The sequence below is a fragment of the Trichoderma asperellum genome, chromosome 1 (genome assembly GCF_020647865.1).
Source record: "Trichoderma asperellum chromosome 1, complete sequence".
NCBI lineage: Eukaryota > Fungi > Ascomycota > Sordariomycetes > Hypocreales > Hypocreaceae > Trichoderma > Trichoderma asperellum.
The window spans coordinates 1,533,792-1,556,294 of NC_089415.1; the positions used below are offsets into that span (position 1 = coordinate 1,533,792).

At 49.6% G+C, this 22,503-nt stretch overlaps 8 protein-coding genes and 1 non-coding gene across 10 annotated transcripts; 5 read left to right on the forward strand and 4 right to left on the reverse strand.

The window, feature by feature from the left end:
• The first annotated feature begins 1,081 nt into the window (after positions 1-1,081).
• Positions 1,082-3,587, forward strand: TrAFT101_000469 (uncharacterized protein). The gene is made up of 2 exons (XM_024899255.2): positions 1,082-2,526; positions 2,605-3,587. Exons 1-2 carry the CDS (start codon positions 1,215-1,217, stop codon positions 2,913-2,915), a joined length of 1,623 nt encoding a protein of 540 aa, XP_024764672.1. The 5' UTR covers positions 1,082-1,214; the 3' UTR covers positions 2,916-3,587.
• Positions 3,588-4,179: 592 nt separating this feature from the next.
• On the forward strand, positions 4,180-4,893 carry SNX3 (Sorting nexin-3; the record flags this gene model as incomplete). The annotated part of the gene is made up of 3 exons (XM_024903257.1): positions 4,180-4,257; positions 4,443-4,764; positions 4,865-4,893. The coding sequence occupies 3 exons, from the start codon at positions 4,180-4,182 to the stop codon at positions 4,891-4,893; spliced, it is 429 nt and encodes a 142-aa protein (XP_024764674.1).
• A 2,480-nt stretch (positions 4,894-7,373) lies between these two features.
• On the forward strand, positions 7,374-9,284 carry TrAFT101_000471 (uncharacterized protein). The gene is made up of 2 exons (XM_024903258.2): positions 7,374-8,817; positions 8,877-9,284. Exons 1-2 carry the CDS (start codon positions 7,447-7,449, stop codon positions 9,141-9,143), a joined length of 1,638 nt encoding a protein of 545 aa, XP_024764675.1. The 5' UTR covers positions 7,374-7,446; the 3' UTR covers positions 9,144-9,284.
• A 324-nt stretch (positions 9,285-9,608) lies between these two features.
• On the reverse strand, positions 9,609-9,692 carry TrAFT101_000472. Its single transcript has one exon. It is a non-coding gene; the product is annotated as a tRNA-Gln (tRNA).
• Positions 9,693-9,894: 202 nt separating this feature from the next.
• On the reverse strand, positions 9,895-11,883 carry TrAFT101_000473 (uncharacterized protein). Its single transcript, XM_024905894.2, has 2 exons — positions 10,509-11,883; positions 9,895-10,419 (listed from the first exon to the last, which is right to left on the reverse strand). The coding sequence occupies exons 1-2, from the start codon at positions 11,493-11,495 to the stop codon at positions 10,096-10,098; spliced, it is 1,311 nt and encodes a 436-aa protein (XP_024764676.1). The 5' UTR covers positions 11,496-11,883; the 3' UTR covers positions 9,895-10,095.
• A 349-nt stretch (positions 11,884-12,232) lies between these two features.
• On the forward strand, positions 12,233-12,643 carry TrAFT101_000474 (uncharacterized protein; the record flags this gene model as incomplete). The annotated part of the gene is made up of 3 exons (XM_024901685.2): positions 12,233-12,235; positions 12,322-12,528; positions 12,599-12,643. 3 exons carry the CDS (start codon positions 12,233-12,235, stop codon positions 12,641-12,643), a joined length of 255 nt encoding a protein of 84 aa, XP_024764677.1.
• A 325-nt stretch (positions 12,644-12,968) lies between these two features.
• Positions 12,969-14,356, reverse strand: TrAFT101_000475 (uncharacterized protein). Of its 2 annotated transcripts, none has more exons than XM_066126036.1 (3): positions 14,194-14,356; positions 13,678-14,122; positions 12,969-13,618 (listed from the first exon to the last, which is right to left on the reverse strand). In XM_066126036.1, the coding sequence occupies exons 1-3, from the start codon at positions 14,221-14,223 to the stop codon at positions 13,077-13,079; spliced, it is 1,017 nt and encodes a 338-aa protein (XP_065982132.1). In that variant the 5' UTR covers positions 14,224-14,356; the 3' UTR covers positions 12,969-13,076. The 2 variants fall into 2 exon arrangements, with proteins under 2 accessions (XP_065982132.1, XP_065982133.1); XM_066126035.1 differs by having other exon boundaries at positions 13,678-13,809; positions 13,900-14,356.
• Positions 14,357-14,616: 260 nt separating this feature from the next.
• TrAFT101_000476 (uncharacterized protein) lies at positions 14,617-17,697 on the forward strand (the record flags this gene model as incomplete). The annotated part of the gene is made up of 3 exons (XM_024905895.2): positions 14,617-15,799; positions 15,881-16,158; positions 16,216-17,697. 3 exons carry the CDS (start codon positions 14,617-14,619, stop codon positions 17,695-17,697), a joined length of 2,943 nt encoding a protein of 980 aa, XP_024764680.2.
• An 824-nt stretch (positions 17,698-18,521) lies between these two features.
• Positions 18,522-20,519, reverse strand: TEF1 (translation elongation factor EF-1 alpha; the record flags this gene model as incomplete). The annotated part of the gene is made up of 5 exons (XM_066126037.1): positions 18,522-19,630; positions 19,701-19,839; positions 20,136-20,198; positions 20,302-20,390; positions 20,474-20,519. The coding sequence occupies 5 exons, from the start codon at positions 20,517-20,519 to the stop codon at positions 18,522-18,524; spliced, it is 1,446 nt and encodes a 481-aa protein (XP_065982134.1).
• Positions 20,520-22,503: the final 1,984 nt, after the last annotated feature.

Sequence of the window (22,503 nt, forward strand, 5' to 3'; positions counted from 1 at the left end):
GCTGCACAGCCATACTACCAGCCCGCAAGTAGCTGGTACCCGCGACAACGGCTCCGGCGCCATACAACGGCGAGTACCTGCTAAGGCATACCTGCAGCTGGTAAAATTGGCTCTCAGTGGCAGAAACGGCCCCGTTGCGGGCTATAGCCTCGTGTTTTTTTTCTGGCCCCTTGCCTCTAGGATGGTACTATTGGCTACTAGCACTGAAACATGCGAATCCCATCCATCGTAATTTAGTGCGAGGCCATTGCCGTGGGTATCTAATACATAAGTACCTATTCAATTCAATTCCCATGAGGCTCAAGACTTAAACATGTGCAACGAACATGGCATGTTTCTACTATTATAAGCGAACCCTTTACGCCTCTATACCAACTACTATACTAGTACTACCTAATAAGTAGCCCGTGTGTCATTTCCGCTGCTTGTAATCGAACGTTCTTGACGAACCCTTTTCAGCCGCACTAAGATGGAACGGGAGCTCTGAATTCGGCTCGCGGGCAAAGGCCCTGGCGCTCTCCCTTTGTACTGCCAAGGTACAATTTCAATCGTTTTCAGGCTCCTGGCTACCTGTTGGATACTACCTAGGTACTCCGCCGTACTCTTACCATGGGCTGCTAAAGTTGTACTCGGTACTACCTGGCCTGGGCCAAATTGACATGTGCTCTGCTCTCCAAGATTGCCAGCATCGAAGTGGCGACAAATGCAGAATGCAGCCAAGGCAAGGCACATGATGCGAGATTGATGATGTCGCACAATCTACAGCGGTAGCTTCTATGTGCAGCATATGAGTCTCGTTAAATTAAGCATCCAGGCGCCCTTGATGACAACCTTCTAGGCCAGGGTATATTCAGGGTCCAGGGCCTCTGCACAGCACCCGCTACAGGTACTTTGTACTACCCCATACTGGGCGCCACAGACAGATGGGACCTGAAAGACCTGAAGCAGCCGAGCATGTGGCGCAACATCGACAGGGCCACGGACTAACGTGGCTCCGGCTTCCGTCCCAATTCGCAGTCAGTCTGCATGGCGCCTAGGAAATTTCCAGCAGAGTTGGAGCTGCATCACCGCCGCCAACATTCTCAAGTTTCGCATCATCACTCCAACGGCTTGCTTGTCTCCTTCACAGTCTTTGGTAGGAGAAATAGCAGCAGCAGCAGCAGCAGCATCGAATCCGAATCGTCACCGGGGCTTGTTCATTCAATCATCGGAAAATGGCTGCGGAAGCGGCGAATGGAGGTGCGACAAACGCGCTCGACGACATCAAAGCTCCTGCTGGCGTCGTGCTGCCGCCACGCGAGATTCGAAACATCCTCGAAAAGACGGCCGGATATGTCGCGCGCAACGGTTCCGTCTTTGAAGACCGCATCAGAGAAAAGGAACGCCAGAATCCCAAGTTCAGTTTCCTGAGTCCCGACGATGCCTATCACGCCTACTACCAGTGGCGGCTGAGCGAGATCAGAGCTGGTCGCGGCACCGATATTGCGGCCGGCCGAGTTGGCGAAAGCATTACGCCGGTTCCCGAGAAGCCCAAGGGCCCGCCAAAGCCCCCCGATTTCCAATTCTGCGCTCGAATGCCTCACATCAACCAGAAGGACTTGGATGTCATAAGACTGACGGCCCTTTTTGTTGCCAAGAATGGACGGCAGTTCATGACGCAGCTGGCGCAGCGCGAAACCGGCAACCCCCAGTTCCAATTCTTAATCCCCAACCACACGTTCCACAACTTCTTCCAACACATAGTCGATCAGTACACACTGCTTTTGCGGGCGAGCGGACTCGACGGCGAGGGCGGCAAGCTACAAGAGGAGCAAACCGCGGAGCTAGAGCTGAACATCAAGGACAAGTTTCACGTGCTGAAACGAGCAAGGGAAAGGGCCGAGTATCTCAAATTTCAGGAGACTGAGAGAAAGAACAAGGAAGCTGAGGAAGAGATGGAAAAGGCCGAGTTTGCCCGCATCGATTGGGGAGACTTTGTCATTGTCGAGACCATTACGTTTTCGGACGAAGACGACAACACCAATCTCCCTCCACCCACCACTCTGGGTGAGCTGCAGTACGCTTCGTTGGAAGACAGGAATAAGGCATCCATCAGCGCCAACTTGCGGATCGAGGAAGCCATGCCGGGCGAAGAGGATCTTGTGCAGAACGGAGCTGCTGAAGCAACTCGGCCATCCTCCTTTCCCCTTCCCGTGCACACCGGTTACGCACCGCAGCAGCAGCAAGCACAAACACCACAGCATGTGCCTTCACCAGTACCGGTTTACGGTGCCGCAGCACAGCAACCACAGCCGTCTGCCCAGGAAGAGGAAGAGCTGCGGAGAATCCAAGAGAGGTCTGCAGCACAAGCTCGTATGCAGCAGGCACAATCAGAGGCCAGGGGCGGTCTTGGCCCAATGAAGATTCGGGAAAACTACGTGCCTCGAGCAGCACAAAAGGCGGCAAGCAAGCAAGGCACGCAGATGGCGCTGTGTCCCAACTGCAAGCAGCAGATTCCCCTAAACGAGCTTGAAGCGCACATGAGAAGTAAGTTGCAAAATATAATTCTTTGATGATATGTTTGTAACATTGGCTAACCCATATTTTTCTTTCCTTTTCTTTTAGTCGAGCTTCTGGATCCTAGCTGGAAGGAGCAAAAAGCCAAAGCCGAATCGCGCTATGCAACATCCAACATGTCTCATGTCGACGTTGCCAACAACTTGAAGCGACTTGCCAGCCAGCGAAGCGACGTCTTTGACCCCGCAACAGGAAACGCCCTCTCAGAAGACGAACAAGCCAGGCGGAAGAAGGCGGCTGTTCAAACTTTTGACGGTCATCTGGAGGGCAAGAGCCAGGCTCATCTTAACCATCTTCAGAATGTCAATGTCGATGAGCAGATCCGCGCAATCCATCAAAAATTTGCAACCAAGAAGTAAACATCAGCAGATGGTTCCATAACTTTAGCTAGCAGCTATCCTTGAAAAGAGAGGATAGCCTCAGCCAACACATTCGTTTTGAAGGCACAGCGCCACCAACGATCCCGTACATACATCAATAGGTATCGCGGATGATTCGATTTTTCAAATGAAATATTGTGCTTTATACAAAGAGATGGATGCGGATGGAAATTTTATTATTAGTCATGGAGTTTGGGAGCTCAAGGTGAGGCGACTTTTATTGTCATTTTTATGGTTTTCAGGGGCTCATTTACCAATAGCTGCTTTGAAAAGGCATAATGCTGTACACAAGTTCCACAGCATAAAGATTGATGAAGACAGTATCAAAAGCTGTATCAGGTAATACAACGGCCGTTTGCAGCAAATGGCCTTTACTACAGATGCTCCTTTTGGCTATATACTCGTGATTTTGCGTACCATCCTGTCTAATAGGGCGCCAGTCAAGGGGCAGATGGCATGAAGATAATAACAACTTTTTTTTAAAGAAAAGGAAGACTATCAGAAACTATAAGAGAGCGTCTATGCTCTATATATTTAGCATGATATTCCAGCTGGAATAATATAAGAGAGCAGACAATTAGCTTTTAACGCAGTTAAGCACTTTTACAATACTACTATAAGGCAGCATTGGCTACGTGATATATCCTTCCCACCAACACGTGGACAAGGTAAGCATCTAGTGTCTTTTCGCCTACTAAGATTCATGGAATTACCCACACAACAGGTAATATTTAAAGTTGAAAGTTAAACCAAAGTATGCTATGTATCACTGGCGTTGATAAAGCTGATTGCTGGCAAGTGCGCGCTGAAAGCTGAAGGTGCTCCCTTAGAACTGGTGGGGAAGGCAGCTCCCCCCACGTGAACAGCAGCAACTGCAAATACCCCACCTCCAGTCAGCTTGCTTGTGCCGCGACTGTGCAACAAGGAAGGCAATTATTTATCTCGTCACTCTCCACCTTTGGACCCCAAGGCTGGTGATCAGACGAGCGAGCGCGTTTTCTCAGCAGATCCAACAGGCTTTCAAGGCAAAACCAAAACAAACCTCGTTGCCTTGTCCTTTTCAACCCCATACACGTCATACTCTTTTTCTCACGAGCTCCCCCGCCTCGGCCCAAGGCTGATCCCTCGCAAAGCATCCCTTCGAATCTTATAGCCCGTCGACTTCGATACCACCGCCAAACTGTCGGACTCTCAGGACGCCGGGCAGGCGGCCCGCAAATCGCCGGATCTGCATCGGCCCATTATGCAGTCCATGCCAGACACGCGGCAGCAGAGCTTTGACGAGATTTATGGGCCACCAGAGAACTTTCTCGAGATAGAGGTAAGGCAGCGCTCGAAGATAGGGATGTCATGTAATTTAGGCTATCGGGGATTACAAGCGTGAGGAGAATGCCACAGATGGAAAGATTCAAAAGAGGAAATATAACGAGGGGAAGGACGAAAAAGAAAAAGACACAAATACTCTGCGAGCATGGCTAATACTGTTTGGTACTTTTTGACAAATAGGTACGGAATCCTCGAACACACGGCATGGGACGCTCCATGTACACCGACTACGAGATCCTCTGCCGCACCAACATTCCCGCCTTCAAGCTCCGCCAGAGCAGCGTGCGCAGGCGATATTCCGACTTTGAGTACTTTCGTGACATCCTCGAGCGCGAAAGTGCCCGCGTGACGATCCCCCCTCTGCCCGGCAAGGTCTTCACCAACCGCTTCAGCGACGATGTCATTGAGAACCGACGGGCTGGGCTGGAGAAGTTTCTGAAGATTGTCGTCGGGCACCCGCTGCTGCAGACTGGGAGCAAGGTGTTGGCGGCGTTTGTTCAGGGTATGTCGACTTTATTTCCTCTCTCTAATTTCAAGAGTAAACCTTTTTTTTTTTTTTTCAAACACATAAGAGGAGCTAACTGGTGATGGAATATTCACAGACCCCAACTGGGATCGTAATGCGTGGTGAGGCAAGTTCTTTGGCTGAGATGGCTTAAATACTTCAGGGGGGGAGTAGAAGAAAACCGAAGCTACCCGTTTATATATATCCCTGGCCAAAAAGGAGGGTAGCATGTCGAATTAAGCGAACTTTCTATTGTGCTATATCAGCCACTCGAGACCATGGGAACATGTGATGTTTGGCAAATATAAAGTATGGTATAGCACTTCTAAGATGGAAGAGGTCAATCACGTTTGGGACGGGTCTACATTACCTTGTTGTCTTCTCATCCTGAGCTAGTCTCGCCCTTTTCTTCTTTTCTCTTTTTTTTTTTTTCCTTTTTTCTTTTCTCTTCTCCAGCTCAATTCGTATCTGTCCTTTAATTCACTATTAGTATTTTTAGTCGCTTATAAAGATGCGATTTTTCTCTTCTTTATCAATTGGCAACTCGGATGCAGTTCATCGTGGCTCGAGCAAGCTGGAAATAGGACAATCCACGTGTTCTAGCAGGAGTACAGTAAGAGCAATACGGGCGTCTTGTGGCCAGTAGTATCCGTTGTACATATTATCGAAACAGGACCAAAAAAAAAAGATTTTTTTCATTTCATCTCGCTGATGTCAATTTGTCTTGCTTTTTATCAAGGTGCCTGTTTTAATTGTGCCAAATAAAATGTTACATTGTACAGGGTAGGAGCGACGCCAGCTGTATGCAGCGCTATCTCAACGATAGGCAAACTGCAGATACCTCAACAACTCTCGCACCGTTCGAGATACCGATATCCATAGCCAATCAGAGCATGATTTTCTTCTTTCAGTAAAAGATTGTCGGCCCCGAAATTCGGTCCCGGAGTATTTGTGGATTAAGGCATAGCTCGAGACAGCGATTCCTGCTAGGGAGGCCACTTGGCGTAGATCCACAACGATGTCATAACCTTGGCGCTATGCTACTAAACCTTACAATTTTTCTCCCGCTGTCGAGCAGAAGAGGCACAATTCGGCCAATGACAGTTGATTCTCTTAAACGATGAGCGGCAAAAGGAGAGGCTATCATTAAAAACTTTTTCTTCTTCATCCTTTTTGAAAAAACCCTGGCGGTGAGTTGGCATAAGTGGCGTGAGTAGGGTGGATAAGCGTTACATATGTTGCCGGTTTAGATAACTGCCAAGAAATTGAGGCTCAGGAACCTGCATATGAAAATAAAATAAAATAAATAAATTCCCTATTCTGAAATACGAAAACGATAGTAAAGTAATGTAGAATAATCAACCCGCCCAAAAAGTCTCGAATTTCGAGGCGTCATTGGCGGTGACATAGTTGACATATGCATGGAGGAGGGCCAGAGGGTCTCTTCTCCGCCTCGGTCAACCCCATGGGCACAATACAGACTACTACTACCACTTAACTACCATCTCCAGAAAAACTCAAAACTCTCCTTTGCAAACAACCACGTGCTTCAAGGCCCTTAAAAACGCCTTCAACAGCTCGGCGGGGACACAGTAGAAAGAATCCGCAGCCTCACCTGTCCTTCCAATCTCGGGGTTTGCAGCCCCGACTTGCATGTGCTGATCGACATCGAAACCTCCTCTCCTAGGCAGTCGCACGAATCAAACCGGCGGGGGGAAGACATTTCTAGTATGCATATTCGGGGTCCATCGCGAATGACTCGGTCTTCAGAACGGGCCACAAGCGCTGACCCGAGGAACATGAAAACTGGAACCTCTTTGGGTTATCTCTTTCTTTCGTAATGGTGCGGTGTGCTGCCCGGCCGGGAGTTGAGATCTTGTCCGCGAGCAATCTAGATGGATACGTGTATATCGTCGCCACGCCGGGGGATTTTGAAGCCGCTCGACGCATCTAGCATCAAACCAGTTGCAAATCGTAGCAAGGACCAGGTAGTTTAAAAGATTTTCGGATCAGAATTTTATGTATCAAATCTATCAAATCAATGAACAGCTAATCGGAAGCTTTTGAATGCAAAGAACCTTGGCGACTGTGCATAGATGTGCATTCCGCATCCAACCGACAGCGTCTCCATCAGAAGAAACACGGGCTGAAAACCACTCAATTGGGCTTGACAATCTCCATCTGCGCGCAAAGCGTGAAACAGTTTATGAAGATCGTTGATCAAAAGGAAAAAGCTGCTTTTCGCTGGCCGCTGCCCTCTCAGGCAATCTCCCCTCTGCGGCTCCATTTCGATCGTCGTGGCGACCCACCCTCGTGGATTTCTCAGTCTCTCTCCTCTCGTAAATCTGGTTCAATACGACGATCAGCTCGCTCCTGTGCAAGGAAAATGATGTCATGTGGATAAGACGTTGTACACTGTACAACAAATCAAGGATCATGTCCGAGTTGCGATGGAGATTTTTGTCACAGTTCGCCGCGAGCAAACGTTTTCCTAGCAATTGTATAGTAGTATGAGCGTATCTGCAACCGAGGGCCATATGAATATTTAAATCGATGCTCGACCCCATGTTTCCTCCGGATTTTCTCTTTGAATCCTCTTAATTTTTATGCCTCTTTTTCTCTTCTTCTTATGTGCCATAGGACATACCTTTTGTTTGGTTTGTCTTGAGATAATCCATCATGGCGCCTCCTAAATTTGCTGGCCTTTCAGGCCGGCCACTGTCTCTAACTGTCTCGACTGTTGCTACCATGGCTTTCCTTCTCTTTGGATATGATCAGGGAGTCATGAGTGGTATCATTTCATCTCCCGTATTCAACGACTATTTCCCCGAGACAAGGGACTCAACCATGCAGGGTCTGGTAACAGCCATCTATGAGATTGGATGTCTGATAGGTGCCATGTTTATCCTTGCCGTCGGAGATCTGCTCGGCCGTCGAAAAGCCATCATCATCGGTGGAATCATCATGATCTTTGGAACCGTTATTCAAGTCACCTGCATGCGTGGCCATGCCCAGCTTGCGCAGCTAATCATTGGCCGTATCATCACTGGTGTTGGAAACGGCATCAACACCTCAACCGTCCCAACGTACCAGGCCGAGTGCAGTAAGACATCCAACCGTGGTCTGCTCATCTGTATCGAAGGTGGCATCATTGCCTTTGGATCGCTCATTGCCTACTGGATCGATTATGGCGCATCATATGGACCCGACGACCTGGTCTGGCGATTCCCCATTGCTTTCCAGATTGTCTTTGCTCTCTTCTTCTGCACAGCCATGATCTGGCTGCCTGACAGCCCCAGATGGCTCCTCACGCACGAGCGTTATGAGGAGGCCGAAATCACCATTGCCGCCCTCCGTGGATATGAAGTCGACAGCGAGGAGACCAAGATCGAGCGAGACATCATTCTCGACTCCATCAGAGCTTCGGGTTTCGCCGGCCAAAAGAGCACACCCATCAAGGCCCTCTTCACCAACGGAAAGACTCAGCACTTCCGACGCATGTTGCTCGGTGCCTCATCCCAGTTTATGCAGCAGGTTGGTGGCTGCAACGCCGTCATCTACTACTTCCCGATTCTGTTCCAAAACTCCATTGGCGAGTCTCACAACATGGCCATGTTGTTGGGCGGTGTCAACATGATTGTTTATTCTGCCTTTGCCACTGTGTCATGGTTCATCATTGAGCGAGTTGGCCGTCGAAAGCTCTTCCTCTATGGTACTGCCGGCCAGATGCTTTCCATGATCCTGACTTTTGCCTGTCTGATTCCGGGAAATCCCTCCGCCGCCAGAGGAGCGGCTGTTGGTCTCTTCACCTATATCGCGTCGTTTGGAGCTACTTGGCTTCCACTGCCATGGCTCTACCCCGCTGAGATCAGCCCTATCAAGACCCGTGCGAAGGCAAACGCTGTTTCGACATGCACAAACTGGCTCTGGAACTTCTTCATTGTCATGATCACTCCCATTATGATTGCCAACATCGGCTGGGGAACTTACCTGTTCTTCGCCGTTGTCAACGCCTGCTTCTTCCCCATCCTGTATTTCTTCTACCCGGAGGTATGTAGCTCTCTGTCTGCCAGAAATAGTATTGCAATCTCGCTAACAGTCACTCATAGACCGCAAACCGATCTCTGGAAGAGATTGACATCATCTTCGCCAAGGGCTACTCTGAGAATATTTCATATGTCAAGGCCGCCAAGGAGCTGCCTTACCTGTCCCATGACGAAGTCGAAGAATACGCTCTTCGATATGGCCTGGTCGACACCGCAAGCCAAGGTGTTGCAGGCAAGGAGGAGGACAAATCTAGTGAGAAGGGGACTTCCAGCGAGAAGGGAAGTTCAAACGAAAAGGAAATTGGCACAGGAACCGAATCCGAGAAATGATTTATGAGATGATACCATAAAAACAAAAGAGAGAGAGATGAACATACCGGATAGAAAGCTAGAAGATAGAAAGCCAACATTTTGGCTCGTCTCGGCAAAATAGATAATCGGCTGCCAGGCCGTAAAGTAAATTATCCTTACGACGTACTGAAACCAATGCCGTGTAAAATTATAATGCAGCCAATTTTGTGAAAAATGATAGAAGGATAGGCTATTGCTGGTAGAGGAAGACGTGCAATATCTTGAAGCCCGCAGGCTGCTGCTTTGGACTCTTTAGCGCATCTCAACGCTTACATGTACCTGCTTATATACAACTGCTTGCATCAAAAGGATGAGGCAATCTAAAGGATGAACTTCTCTAAGAAAATCATCACCATTGTATTAAAATCACCAACTACAATACTCGGGGAAAAGAAAAAAAAAAAAAAAAAAAAAAAAAAAAGAAAATAAGACCAAAAATAAAACAGGTTCTGGAGGGAGTCGAACCCTCGCTGCTGGAATTGATTCATTCATCAAAATCCAAAGTCCTAACCGTTAGACCACAGAACCCTTGCAAGCCACGCTAGTTAAAACAGATTATATAACAAAGATGCCAGCGCTCAGCTCTACCTTGACACAATTCGTTTCAAGAACATGCCAGACAATTGCATCTTTGCATCTTTTCTTTGAAGCAGCCTATTTGGCCGAATTGTGTAGCTTCTAATTGGTAAACCTAGTAGGTAGTTTTGTTTTTGAATTTTTTTATTGCTTTGTAGGTACCAACCTATCGAATATTAGCTGCACATCACCCATACAGTATGAGTCTCTCTTATCTATTTCTCCACATCATAATCTCAAATACCAAAATCCGTCAAGATACTCCGCATAATAATAGGAATAATAATAATAATAATCATAATAGTACAGTTGGACTCATAAGTAAACAGAAAAAAAAACGCCAGTCAGCCTCCTATTACAAAAACTCCATCCGCAATCCAGGATTCTCCCGACGGAGCACCGACTCGACCACGTTTGACAGCAGTGTTACGAAATTGGGCACATCAGCAGCCTCTGTTTTCATCTCGTGCGCGGCCAGTCGGTGCTTGGCCATGTTCTCGGACGCACAGCGTTGTGAACAGAATAGCGTCAGGCATCCCGAATTGACGCACTGCTTGCACACAAACACTTCTAGGGCAAATGCATCATCCATGATGACATCTTCCTCTTTGCTAGTGCTGCGCTTTTGGACACAGCTGTCTCCACCGTCACATTTGTGTGCATCGTCAACATGTTTGCCCTACAAAATCAGAGAGTTAGCTAAATTGTAAACACAGCACAATAAGAGCACCCTGTTGATACAATTTTCTTTGGGGGATAAAAACATACGTGTCCAGCGTCAAAGCACTCTTCAGAGCAGTAGACCGTGAGCTTCTGGCTGCCGCCCATCTGTGTGACTGTCTGGCATACGGTGCAAGAGAAGACATCGTTTGCCGCCACGACTTTGCCACACGTCGAGCAAGGGGGCAGATCGTAGAGCTCATCGCCTGCTGTTTGGTCCTGAGCCGTTTGAGCTTGGTTCTTAGCCTGCTGCTTCTTGTTTAGCTCATCAGCCATCCTGGCCCTCCGGAGGTCGTCGAGCCGTGCTTGGAAGAATTCTCGCTGTGGCCGCATAGTCTTGTTCTCCTGCGCATCCTTGACCATCTTGCCGATGATCTCTTCTATGCTCATATCCTCGTTGGAAGAAAACTCATCCAGGTACGGCCGTGAGTCGTCCACCGGCTCGCCCGTCTCTCGATTCATGAAGAACTCGTCGATATAGAGCTTGCGGAGGGCGGCTGCATTTCCCTCGGCAGCCTCAACACTTGCCACAAACGCATCTACTCGTTCGGCCCAGTCGGGCGGCTTGCCGATCCCTCGCCAAATCATGCTCACCACTTCGTCGCGTGACCGATCCGGGTCGTCCAGCATGCCCCTCAGCTCGTCCTGGATGAAGGGATCGTCGCAGATGACGAGGAACTCGGGGTGTTTCCTCAGGATCCATCGGTACCACGCCTCCTTCTCCGACTCTATCCGCGCCTCGATCTTCTTGAGGCCGATCTTGCCGTCTTTCGCGTCTGCAAAGAGTCCTTCCAGCTCCTGGTGGAACGCTTTCCTATACGTGAACCATTCGCGATCTTGACTCCCGCTGTACCTCTGGCGCATCCTCTCCAGCACCCGGATATAGCATCCTGTGCAGTCTGAAACGTGTTTTTTGCCACATCCGCTGGCGCAGGAGGGCCTGAATTCCTCTATTTGTTCCGAACAGAGCCGCCGTTGTCTCCTGGCCGCGATGAGCTCCGTCCAGTGTTCCGGAGCGGTTGCTGGCTGAGCCATGGCTGTGAATTCTGCTCTCAAAGACGTAGAAGAGGATTCCCGCTCCTCCTCTGATTACATCTAACAGCGGTTAAAAGGGAATACGCAGTATATATATATATATATATAAGAATGAAAATAGATGTGAAGAATATAAAAGTTGTATTTCGAAAATGCTGCTTCTCCCTCTCTCCCGGTTGACGCGCCCAGACTCACTCTCGGCACTGAGAATCAAGCGCAGCAGCGATGACTGAGTAAGCTGAAAAAGAGAAACACAGCTAACCCAGTTAAGAGACGCCAGAGAAATCCCGACAACGAAGCCGTCCAGCGTTGGAAGAAGAAAATATGGGGTATAAGAACACGGTGATACGCCGGGAAAAGAAGTGAAATAATGGGAAAATTGGCCTGGTATAGAGATTGGTAGGGTTTTCTTTACTCTGTAGCAGGAGCGGTACTAGCAAGTCCCTGCACAATAACATTGAGTGCGGCAACACAACTGCGCTGACCTCATCATGCAGGAAAAGACAACTGCCGACATTTTGCCTGGCTTTAGACGGAGATGCCCCAGCTTAATCTCGTCTAAACTCAGCTGCGGCTGACGGTGCCAGTTCGATACGCCTCTTCCAGTAAGCCTTGGATACTATTCGCTTCATCGCTGTCGAGATAAGATAGTACTATTCAATTTGATTTTATTTGATTTTATTTTGTTTGATTTTCAACCCACACCATCTTGTCTGATAACGCAACGAGCATTGACAATGGTAAGAAGTCCTATTCACAATCTTGCTCGCGAAATCCTCACCCGCGTAACGCAAACCCCTGCTAATTCTGCGCTCTCCAACATCAGGCCGATAAGCTTCGCAACCAACAAGAGCTCGAACGCCTCCAGGCCAAATACATCGGAACTGGCCATCCCGACACGTCCAGCTGGGAGTGGCGGACAAACATCCAGCGAGACACGTACGCCTCGATTGTCGGCCATCGACCTCTTCTCTCCTACATCTCGCTGGCAGAAAACGAGCCATTGACCAAGACGCGGGCTCAAATGATACGGGTGTGTAGTTGATGCGTCAATGTACAGCCAAAATCTCGTTATTTCCTAACATCTAATGTCTCATGAACAGAAAATGGTTCAGCCATGCGGACCCCCACCCCCACGGGAAGATTGATTTCAAACACGACTCCTACTAAAGCGCACGACGATTTACAAACAAAGATGCAGCCATAGATGGCGAGATTCATGCCATGTTGTATCATTCGAAAGACACGTGTCAGATGCATCTCGTGTGTGATTTTCGGATGAGAATGGCGGTGCAGAACGGCAGATTCGCACGACAAGATACCCCTTTTATAATTAAGCAGCAACTAGAGTATTTCAGCAGGATTAATAGAAAATATTATATTGACCGAATCCAACAGAAGCGGAATCCTTTGCCTTTTTTTTTTTTTTTTTTTTTTTTTTAAAAAAAAAAAAAAAAAAAAAAAAAAAAAGACCACAAGAAGAAGAATACGAAGAATATACAGAAACAAGACAAAAGACTGGGTATTATATGGGTTCTAAGAATCACAAGCACCAAAATAGTGCTTCTCTCATGGCGTGTGCTATACGCCGTTTGCCATGCCAACATCATTATTCTCTTCTTCGCCATCGACGAGCTGTCTGCTTTTCAGCCCCAGGCTCGAGCGCAGCTTCTTGTCAAAGGCCACGTCTTCGGGATGGCCATACACCTCGCGCACCAAGCCCATGACGCCGTCCAGGCCGATTTCTTCCTTTGCTCGAGGCCCGACATGCCATGTGATGGTCTGGTCACCCTCGTAGCCGACTGGCGGCCGGTCTACCTTTTTGATGACGTATCCCTGTCTTTCCAGCCTCTTCAGAACCACCTCGGTCCGCTCGCTCGCCAGCATTCGATCGGCGTTGAGGCGCATGAGGGACCGCTGCAGCTTCTGCTCACTGAGTTCTCCACCGTTGAGCCATATCAGCGAAACGAGCAGCGTATAGAATCCCGAATATGTTGCTTCTTGTTCTGCGCTTGGGGTCTTTGATGGTCTGATGATTGATGCGTTTCGGTATTCTTCTGGTATCGCGGAGGAGAGGACATAGGCGCCAGAGCCGGATCTTGACTGCGTGCTTGATTTCATAGCTGTCGATTATTCAAGGATTAGCCTCAATCGTTCTCAAAAAAATAAGATGTCGTTTTACCTTGTCTCTTCTCATGCAGCGTCATCTTCTCTCGGATAGGCAGCTCGCGCAGTTCCATCCCCCAAACTGCTCTCAGCTGAGTTTGCGCCAGCTCAAATATCCTCCTGAATGAGCGGCTTTGCTTTCCGAGTACTATCATCACGGCTCGGTTAGTTGATGATCCTCTCTCTCTCTCTTTCCCCCCTCTCACTTCTCTTCTTCCAGTTCTCTGCGCATCCTCACCTCGCTCCTTTATGCCATCTCTCCGTATCGGCGTTCTCGAGTATTCGCAGGCGATGGCATATCGAATCAGCTTCTTGGCCAGCTGCTCGTCGACTCTGGACGCTGCGCCGTTCATCTCTGTATCTTCGTCTGACGCTTCTTCTTCCTGGTCCGTCTCTGAGCTCTCGATGTGCGGGCGCTGCCGGGGACGAGCATCTTGGTCTGATTCACCGTCGTCTTCCACCTAATCATATGCGCTTGTCAAAAACGAGGAACATGGAAACGTCGAAATCTCGCTGTCGAGTGCGGACCCACCGGACGGCGTCTCCTCTGCGAAGGCGGCATGACTGAGCGTTGAATTGACGGCGGTTTGGCCTCTTAGTCCAGATAATTGCAGAAGGCAGCGTCTGCTGATGTGAATCGCACCGGGATCATTGGAATATATAATATATGCGAGTGAACGTGGGGCTTTAGTGCAGCGAACGCGCTACTCAAGGTTGCGGCGCGTCTGATGAGTTGGGCGGGTAAAGTGGCCGCAGGGAAAGCTTTATCGGCTATCGATAACGGCTTATCGCGCAAAATTCCATGTACCTGCTACTAGATATACATACACATGTGCCGTATCGTCTCTCTCTCTCTCTATAAACGCTGTGAGCTCGTTGAGAGTCACCAGTCAGTCTCGTCGCATTCCATGTAGCCAGTTTTACGCTGAGAATTAGCATCTGCTTTGCTACATCAATGCTTTCCCGAGCGGCAAACGTTCCGCGCGTCCATTGGGCCAATCGACTGGCCTCGTCCATCTTGCGCGAGAGAACAACGCTAAGCCATTTCTACGGTCGTGAAGATTGGATCCGGCGGCGATGCTATAGCTCCGATCCCATCATCCACAGCAAAGAGAGCGTGGAGGCGCTGATATCGGGCAGAATCAGCACGAGAGAATTCAACAAGTCGCTTAAAAAGGGCTCCAAGAAGCCGTCTCGAAGAGACTCGTTTCGCCGCGGCAAGGGCGCAAGTAACAGACGCCGCAACAAGGACGAAGAGATACCCGACTGGGGACTTGCGACGGCCCCGAACGATGCGAATGTCACAATAGAGGCAGAAGTGGAAGTTGCGCAAGAGCTCTTAAAGGGGGAACAGACTGCAGAAACGCTTCCGGAAGCTCGGCAAGAGGTTCAACAAGAAGCTCAACAAGAAGCTCGAGATGCGCTTGCAGAGGCACTTGCAGAGGAAGCGGATCGACTAGAGCAGGCCGAAGCTGAAGCACAAGATGAATCAGGTTCTCTTCCTGTGGAACTTGACCAAGCCAAGCCAGAGGGAGGGGCCAGGCCCAGAAGACCGTTCCAGGATGAACGCATACACTCCAGGACCGTCTCTGTTGCGGCCCTTGGGAAGCAGATTGAAGCAATCATGTTGAAGAACCCCAACGAAATGAAAAAACCCAAGCGGCCCTCACGGAGGATTCAAGACAAGGCGCCAGACGTCAAAGTGGAACTCGATGCTGAAAGAGACCTCATGATGGAGGAAGTTGAAGAGAGCAACGAGGAGGTCCTGGAGGCGGCCTTGAAGCACATTGATGACCTACGGCCTGTCGATCGAACGGTTCTACCAATCAAAGAGTTCGATTCTCTGGCAAATACTCTGGTAGATGGCTTCAAGACCAGTCAGCTCACCAGATACTATAACCGAGAACGCCTGACAGCACACAACCAAAGCCTACAGAAACCGCCCTCTTACTCCTGGATTGATAACCTAAGCCCCTGGGAGCCCGCCAAACCCGACCACTGGGGGCCTCTTAGGCCGAAGCAGCGCCAAGTGATTTTGATTATGCAAACCATCTGGAATCTGGAGGTGAAAGAGCAAGTCGAGGGCCTCGGTAGGACTCTTGTCTGGCTAGAGCCCCGCATCTTTCAGCTGATTGCCCGTAAGTCTATATGAATTGAAAGATTTAATCCTTAACCGTGAGTTGGATGAATCAGACTTGCTTACATCTCCGTGTCTATAGCTCCCAATAGCTCCATCTTAGAGCAAGTCTCGAAAGATTTCTTGTACGAATCTAACAAGGAGAAGATTACTGCAAGCTTCGACGATTGCCGGATCAAGATTTACGCCCAAAAATCGACCGTTCCCGTCATACTCGCCCATCTTGATGAGATTGTCAAGTCGATTCGTCACCAGAAGATCCCCTCCACTCATATCGAAGAAGATGATTTGGACGAGCAATTGCTCCAAGAACTAGAACGAATTACAAAGACACATATCAAGTATAACAAGGGCAGTAAGGTATGCTCGGAATTTGCTACCCTCAACCCTCCCTGTCCAGGGCTAATGACAGAATAGGAGCTTGAAATCTCGTGGCTTGAAAGTCAAATCCCATCGCCATCGACAGAAGGCACTAAGAACATAGAAACGCCCGCTGATATCGCTCTGCGACTATTGCTGGAGCAGCCAAGCAAAGACGATCAAAGCAGCGTGCACATCATAACAGCATCCGAAGTTGACAGGGCCAAGGATGGATCTTTTATCAGCCATCAGAGAGAACGCAGGAGTATGCGGTGGAGGGATAAGCTAAAGCCGTGGTCCAGATACGTCCTCCCCGTTGGCCAAGCCACCACAGCGGGAGACGATGTTTTAGAGCACCTGCTTGAGGCAATCTCTTTACCCGACACATCAAACTCCAAAGCAAACAAGAAAGCCGAATTGGTGGTTACGACGGCATCCTTTGGACATGTGCTCCACGGCAAGGGCTCCCGTACCGTGGCCACCATGGCAAAACATCGCAGACTTCTCTCTCCAGCCCTCCCTCACCCCGCATCCTTTACCTCGATTATGGACGAAGACAAACCCTTGACACAGCGCACGACCATTACCCTTAACTTTTCTCCCGACCCCACGCATCATTCCAAAGACACAAGCTCAACGCTCCCCAGCGTCCAACTCCAGCTACCTGTTGATCCTGTCACCGACATTGCCGACTCTTCTCTCCCCTCTGGCTCGACTCTCTTTGGCGTTGCAGCACATTCCATTAGCGATATCCTGCTGCCCGGCGAAAGTGTAGACATTCGCCTGACGCAGCAGCGTCTTCTGCCGCTTGACGCGAGTCAAGAACCCATCAAGGAATTTTTATCTCACTGCGAGTTTGACCTCCCAAAGGGCATTCTAAGAACACCTAGCAAAATCACATTCTCAATCCCCAAAGCCTGGGCAGCCGACCCAAAAGCAAAACGCAAGCCTTCCAAAGCGGCCGCCGCCATCAGTGCTCCGTACATCTTCATGGGGCTGGAGACGCATCAGGTCGCCGAATTCGAGTTCCATGGCCATACCTTACGCTACGATAGCATCGATGCTGGCCGCCATGGAGGTCATAGACAGGGGCTTTCTCTCCAGGCCGGTCCCGTGCAAGGAAGCGAAGACCAAGACAAGACACCGTTCAAGCTCAACGATGAAGAAGCGTCTGCATTCCTATCTCTAGCTGGGGAGATTGCCACAGGAAAGTATTTCTCGTGGCACAACGGCTCCGAATTGGTGCAAGAGTCTTCAGACGAGTCACTTGGTTTTGATGAACTAGAAGTGCTTGATGATGAATCGATCGATGAAGAGTTTTCCTCGTCGTCGTTGGAAGTTGAAGATTCCGAAGATGCCCAGAGTTCAGAATCCGAACTTTTGTCACCCCCTGAGCAGGGCGAAAGCACCTTTCCGATTACTGAGCCAGCATCCGAAGATCCATCCCCCGCCTCCCAGAGCAGCACCACGAATGAATCAGCGGATGCCTCTGAAGCTCTCCACGACCCTGCCAACACCAAAGATTCAAAACTCCAATAAGCATAATCTCCATCACGATATTTAGCAGCATATTTCATTATAACAATTATTCGCTTCACCGTAGTTGCAAGGCGGAAAGCATTTTGTATCGTCAACAGAAATCAAGGCATATATATAAGATAGCAGTGGCTGTTCATTTCCAAGGCGTTTTGGATATAGGAGCGATTCCCCTCTTACGATGTACGTATAAACATATAAACATAGGTATTCAGATGATGAAATTTGGAATCATTTCAAGGGCTTTGTACGAATAGGATAAGAAAAAAAAAAGATATTTTATGAATCATCAACAATCTTGCCAAGTAAATGAAGATGACTTCTACTTTCCTCAGCCTCGTCATCACTAAGTATCAGCCGCGCGAGGCTTATAGCGCGTCCAGCGGACGCAGGGCACCTATCAGTAGCGCTATTAGGCCTTGAGGCCGCTAAAACTACAGGGGACACCAAGAATTTTCAGGAGGATACAGAGGTAGGTACTGCGTTATAGCATAGCGCACGCCAGATAGTAGTATCTACACATATTCGTTGGAATCACGCACGCTACCATCACAATTTATCAGAGTGGCACAAACAAGTTTGGTTGTCGAAGTCAGTCAATTTAACTTCTATCTAATTTTTTTTTCCCTTTGTTTTGCATTCCCGGAGAAGTTTTGATGGAACCCTTATTCCCAGCCTCTCAATTAACGTGCCTCGATTCATAGTCGAGAACTCATATGCATAGCAACATTGATCGTTTCGTCGTAGAAGTGAGCGCGTGGTGCCCCACTGGGAGAAACCTCACGAGGGACCCCAGAACATCAGGTGTTGATGATGATGGGTATCGCTTATTTCTTGGCGGCCTTGGCGGCGGACTTGGTGACCTTGCCGGCAGCACCAGTGGACTTCTCGACGGACTTGATGACACCGACGGCGACGGTCTGACGCATGTCACGGACGGCGAAACGACCCAGGGGAGGGTAGTCGGTGAAAGCCTCAACGCACATGGGCTTGGAGGGAACCATCTTGACGATGGCGGAGTCACCAGACTTGATGAACTTGGGGGAGGCCTCAGTAGCCTTACCGGTACGGCGGTCGATCTTCTCGAGGAGCTCAGAGAACTTGCAGGCAATGTGGGCAGTGTGGCAATCGAGGACGGGAGCGTAACCGGCACCGACCTGGCCAGGGTGGTTCATGACAATGACCTGGGCGTTGAAAGAAGCGGCACCCATGGGAGGGTCGTTCTTGGAGTCACCGGCAACGTTACCACGGCGGATATCCTTGACAGAGACGTTCTTGACGTTGAATCCAACGTTGTCACCGGGGACACCCTCAGCGAGCTGCTCGTGGTGCATCTCGACGGACTTGACTTCAGTGGTGACGTTGGAGGGAGCGAAGGTGACGACCATACCGGGCTTGAGGACACCAGTCTCGATACGGCCGACAGGGACTGTTCCGATACCACCGATCTTGTAGACGTCCTGGAGGGGCAGACGGAGGGGCTTGTCTGTGGGACGCTTGGGGGGCTCAATGGCGTCGATGGCCTCGAGGAGGGTCTTACCGGTGGACTTGCCAGCCTTGGTCTCCTTCTCCCAGCCCTTGTACCAGGGGCAGTTGGTGGAGGGGGACAGCATGTTGTCACCGTTGAAACCGGAGATGGGGACGAAGGCAACGGTCTTGGGGTTGAAGCCGACCTTCTTGATGAAGTTGGAGGTCTCCTTGATGATCTCAAGGTAACGAGCCTCAGCCCAGTTGGCAGTGTCCATCTTGTTGATGGCAACGATGAGCTGCTTGACACCCAGGGTGTAGGCGAGCAGAGCGTGCTCACGGGTCTGGCCATCCTTGGAGATACCAGCCTCGAACTCACCAGTACCGGCAGCGATAATCAGGATAGCGCAGTCAGCCTGGGAGGTACCAGTGATCATGTTCTTGATGAAATCACGGTGACCGGGAGCGTCTGTGGGAAGAGCATGTTAGAATGGCGGACTTGGAATGTCGATAGCTAGAGAGAAGAGTCCAAAACATACCAATGACGGTGACATAGTACTTGGGAGTCTCGAACTTCCAGAGGGCAATGTCGATGGTGATACCACGCTCACGCTCGGCCTTGAGCTTGTCAAGAACCCACGCATACTTGAAGGAACCCTTGCCGAGTTCGGCGGCTTCCTATTGATTGAAGCATGATCAGCATAATGAACAAAAAAAGACGACGCGATTGAGCAAATAGCATGTGGTGGGTGATGGAAGAGGTGCAGTGGCGATAGCGGGGTTGCTGCCAAAAAATTTGACACCCCACTAAAAGCCAAACAAGGCAGCCAGAAAATTTTTGCTGTGCCAAAGGAGGGGTAGGTAGACTGGCAAAGCGGGGTGACGCTGGAAAAAAAAGACAAAAACTGAGAGCAGAATTGTCGGGCATATGATTGTGCCAAAAATTGATGGGAAAAGCAGTGAAATGAGCTTACCTTCTCGAACTTCTCGATGGTACGCTTGTCAATACCACCGCACTGGTAGATCAAGTGACCAGTCTATTGGGAAAAACGTTAGCTGGATGTTGCTACAATCAAGTTGCCCCGCGCTGCCCGACAGAGTCGATAGCAGAGGGTGCTCGAGGAATTGGATATTACTCACGGTGGTAGACTTGCCGGAGTCGACGTGGCTGTTGTAGCAAGTCAGTATTAGAGTCGATCGAAAGCAGATTGCCGGAGAAATACGAACCCCTAGAGACGATGATGGTCAGCACAATGTCATTCGCAGGCAACGGCAGAGAGAATGCCGCTGGTGGGAAGAAAGGGATTGCAACTTACGATGACGACGACGTTGATGTGAGTCTTCTCCTCCTTACCCATTTTGGCGGTTTGTGAAGTTTTGTGTGGGAGTAGTTGTAAAGTTCTTGACTAGAACGTCTAGAGACGAGAGAAAGAGTCAGCGGGTGCTGTTGCACGGATGATGAAGACAATGAAGACGATGATGATGAAGCTTCCCGACGATGCAAGACCGAATCACCATCAGCAGAGGGTAGAGCAGAGGCAGCACGTACAAATTCGCAGATCGGATGCTTGAACCGGGTATGCGAGACGAAGAGCAGAAGAAGAGAAAAATTCGAAAGCAGATGGTGGGAGGAGGAGATTTAAAAGGTGGTGGGCGGAGGGGTGCAGGCGCTAAGGCTGCTGCTCTTTTTTTTTTTCTGCCACGCGGGGCAGCCAGCGAGAAAAAAAAAAAGCCTTTGGGAGGGGCAAAAAAAGCGGCGCCCGCTTCATGGCCTAGCCCTAACGAGCGAGCCCGAGCCAATCACGATGCTGCTCACTTTTTCCTCTGCTGCACACCCGCTAGTTTTTTTTTTCCTTGGCCTAAGCGCCTCCTGTGGCTTTGGATCCGCCGGCCAATGGGGTGCTGCGACGAAGAGCTCTAGGCCTGCGATCTGGTATGATCACGGTGGGAACATGTACCGTTGGTTTTTAGCGTTTGTTGACTCGAGGCTGAAGAATTTTTTTTTTTTTTTTTTCTACGGTAAAGATTCTTTGTTTTGGCTGCTAGCAAAAAAAGTTGATCGAAGTGGTACTATCTGATAGGTGGCTAAATGCGTACGGCAAAAGGACGATAGATGCATGTGGCCTCAACACGGTCGTATCACATTCAGTGGACGTGCTGCTGTGGCTACAGCGCATACATCAGTACAGCACTGCCGTGAAGCAAGCACATGTACCCGGTACATCATCACACCCACCATCATCGATACTCATCCCGGAGAGGTACCGCTACTTGCGTTGCTTGCCTCAGTTATCGTAGAGTCATCGGTATCTTTCGATCCTTTGCTTCGTATCGCTCTCTGTCGCGTTTGAGCACGTACTCGGCATGACGCAGAGCAGGCAGAGAGCAGCGCAGAAAAAATAAAAAATATAAAAACTAAAAAACAATCCCTGGCTTTCGGTCCTAAAAAAGTCGCAGCAGCAAAAAGCTGATACAGACTCGGCGTCCCTGTTTTCCCTTGCGGCTGACCTCTCCCTGCCCAATCCACCCACACTCAGGCTGCTGGTGCGCGCCTGTTTTTGCCCAACTCGCCGCTGTTACTTTTTAGGTTTCCTCCCTGTCGAGGTACCGGTACTTGCTATCTCTCTCGCTCTCTCTTTCCTGCTGTCTCTCTCTCTTTCTCGCCTGTTTGTTACACCAAAGGAAGCGAGTCAACGGCGGTGAGAAGTTGTGAGAGGCGAGAAACTGCAGCAAATGTGCATCACAACTGAGAATAGAGAACAAGACACCAAAGGTGTCAAAGGAACAGCCATCCCCTTGCTGGTACATACTACCACTTACTGTACATACATTACTAGGTAGGCACTACCTATTATCACAACTCGTATCATCGTCTCGCATAATGGGCATCCATTTTCTCCTCCATCTTGGCTCCGCTATGCAGCAACTCCTAATATTGCTCCCCCTGTCAACCGCTCCAGGGCCATTTGTCTCAACTTTTTTTTTTCTTCCCTCTCTCTTTAGCCACTCTTCCCGCCATTACCCCTCCATATCGTCAGCCCCTCCATTCATCCTCACCCAAGCCCACTATATGAAACGTCAACACCCCCACTTCATGCAGTTCCATCCATCACCTGCGCGTCGCCACCGCAACAAATTTTCGTTTCCTTTTTATCAAGGTGTCATCGCCATGTCCATCTTCCTCTTGTTGTGTAAACTCCGAGCCGGATATGCAGCCAAAATGGAGCTCGTATATCAATAGCCGCAGCAGAGGCGATACCAGATGTGGGCACGGCTGTCCCAGGCAGCTGTCTCATGGCGTTATCTCCATATCGATAGCCTCCCTCCCTCTCACTCAACACA